The 2,601-nt window shown below is 42.3% G+C and overlaps 1 protein-coding gene across 1 annotated transcript; it reads left to right on the forward strand.

Moving 5' to 3' along the window:
* Window positions 1-867: 867 nt before the first annotated feature.
* LOC124964808 (olfactory receptor 2K2-like) lies at window positions 868-1,823 on the forward strand. The gene is given in 2 exon segments (XM_047525478.1): window positions 868-1,015; window positions 1,018-1,823. Coding segments are annotated over 2 exon segments (948 nt in total). The 5' UTR covers window positions 868-873.
* Window positions 1,824-2,601: the final 778 nt, after the last annotated feature.

Genomic DNA, 2,601 nt, shown 5'->3' on the forward strand with positions numbered 1-2,601 from the left:
TCTACAACTTTAAAAATTTAAAAATGAAAAAAGATAAACTATAGGAACTTAATCATACTTTTAAAGAAACAGTAATTTTCTAAAGGAGTTTGTTTTCTTCATTTGCTGGATATTCATGGGTTTTGGTGTATAATAAAAATATTACCTGGTTATAATTTCTAGAACTCCTTACATGCTCAGGAGGGTATGGGGCTTGATAATGAATGAATTTGTATATGGATATCAGTGTTAATAGGTGGGCTATGTTATGTGACTTATAAACTGTCTCTTAAATACAATCACAATGCTTCAAGCAACGTCATCCTTTCTGAAACAGTATACAGATGTCCTAAGCTCCTAGCTGACAGAGTTCACTCAGACCCAGAACTTCATAGGTGCTGGTCTTAAATGTATTTTTTTGTTTCTTTCCACATTCCTCCGCTTCTTCCAGTCAAAGTCATTGTTGGTTTTTATTGTATGCTATGAGCTTTCTTTCCCTTACTTACCTGGCTCACTTTTCTAATTTGTGCTCAATAATTTATTCAATGCCCATTTTTATTTTTCCTCATTCAGTCACTTTCAAATTGAAAACCTACTGTGCTAAGGACAGGATTATGAGCTGAAATTAAAATATGAAACAGGTTTATGCTTGTTTTCAGATTCACTGTTCTCTAAGTGTTGTTGAGACTCACCTTTTATGTAGATCAAATCGGCTTCCCCTTAGATCAACATGTACGCTGTTTTGTGACTTCCTGCATACATTATGTTTCAAATAGTGAAAAAAAGATTGAGAATGATTTTCTAACTAAAATAATTTCATTTTATTAGTTTTTTTATGTCCTCAGATGAAAGGAAGAGAATTATTCTAGAATAGCTACGGGTGAGAGAAAGGAAATGCATGGAGAAAATTTCACCCGCTGGAGCTTTTTTTTCCTGGAGGGATTTTCCCGGTACCCAAGGTTAGAGATTGTTCTCTTCGTCTTCAGCCTTGTGATGTATGTGATCACCCTCCTGGGTAACAGCTCTCTTATTTCAATCCTCTCCTGGATTCACGCCTTCAAACCCCTATGTACGTGTTCCTTGGAAACCTCTCTTTCATGGACATTTGTTACACATCCGCATCTATCCCTACGTTGCTGGTGAACCTGCTGTCATCCCGAAAAACCATTATCTTTGCAGGGTGTGCTGTGCAGATGTATCTGGCCCTCGCCATGGGCTCCACAGAGTGTGTGCTTCTGGCCGTGATGGCGTATGACCGGTATGTGGCCATCTGCAACCCGCTGAGATACTCCATCATCATGAACCGGCAGGTCTGCGTGCAGATGGCCACCGTCTCCTGGGTGACAGGCTGTCTGACCGCCCTGCTGGAAACCACCTTCGCCCTGCAGACACCCCTCTGTGGGAATCTCATTGACTACTTCACGTGTGAAATCCTGGCAGTGCTGAAGTTGGCTTGTACAAGTTCACTGCTTGTGGACGTGATCATGCTGGTGGTGAGCATCCTCCTCCTGCCCATCCCGATGCTCTTGATTTGCATCTCCTATGTCTTCATTCTCTCTACTATCCTGAGAATCAGCTCAGCAGAGGGGAGGCACAAAGCCTTTTCCACTTGTGGTGCACATTTGACTGTGGTCATCTTATACTATGGGGCTGCCCTCTCCATGTACCTGAAACCCTCTTCATCGAACTCACAAGAAATAGACAAAATCATCTCACTGCTTTATGGAGTGCTCACCCCTATGTTAAACCCCATCATTTACAGCTTAAGAAACAAGGAAGTCAAGGACGCTATGAAAAAACTGCTGGGCAGAATCCTGTTGCCTCCAACACACGAATCTCTCTGACCAGTTGCCTGTTTCACCAAGGATGCGCCCCGGCAGAAGTCACCGGGGAAACTCTAGCCACATACAGCCCCTTAGAGCTCGTCCTTGAGCCTTAGCTTTATGGTTTCATGTGAGCATGTGTGCACAAAGGAATTGCTGATGGGCGAGAGGAGGTTCCTATCTACATTTCTGAATATTTCCTATCCTTGGCGTTTCATGGTTGTGAGAAGTGTGAGCTATCAATGTTTGCACTCAAAAGAAACTTGGATAAATGTAGAGCCAGTGCATGTTAGTGCCTGAGGAAACTTGCATATCTTGTTTGGTTAAATCCTTACAAAAGAATGAATATCAATAAAGATTGGCATTGATTATGGAAATAAGAAAACAAAATCAAAGAAAAATTCAAAGGCTTAGCATCACACAGCTGCAGAACCGACATGAGCATATCCTGGTGACTTCTTGGCCTGCGCTACATTGTTAGTGGCTCCCTATCTACACTTGCATTTTAAAACTCCTGATTAAAACTCCCTTTTCTTATGCAAGGCTCAATGATGCCTGCTTGATTTGCCTGCTGCTCATGTTTCTCTTTTCTTCTTGGTAAGGGGGTTGGACCCAAGGGCATTCAACAACTTGTTTGTATTTTATTTAGTGACAGAGTCTCAGTACATTGCTGAGGCTGACATTGAACTCCAGATCCTCCTGCCTCAGTCTCCCAAGCCGCTGGGATTATAGGCATGCCCCACCACGCCTGGCTGCTGTTTGCCTTTTTCTAAGCACATGGATACTTGTGCAAATTGTA

The sequence above is a fragment of the Sciurus carolinensis genome, chromosome 14 (assembly GCF_902686445.1).
Source record: "Sciurus carolinensis chromosome 14, mSciCar1.2, whole genome shotgun sequence".
NCBI classification, from domain to species: domain Eukaryota; kingdom Metazoa; phylum Chordata; class Mammalia; order Rodentia; family Sciuridae; genus Sciurus; species Sciurus carolinensis.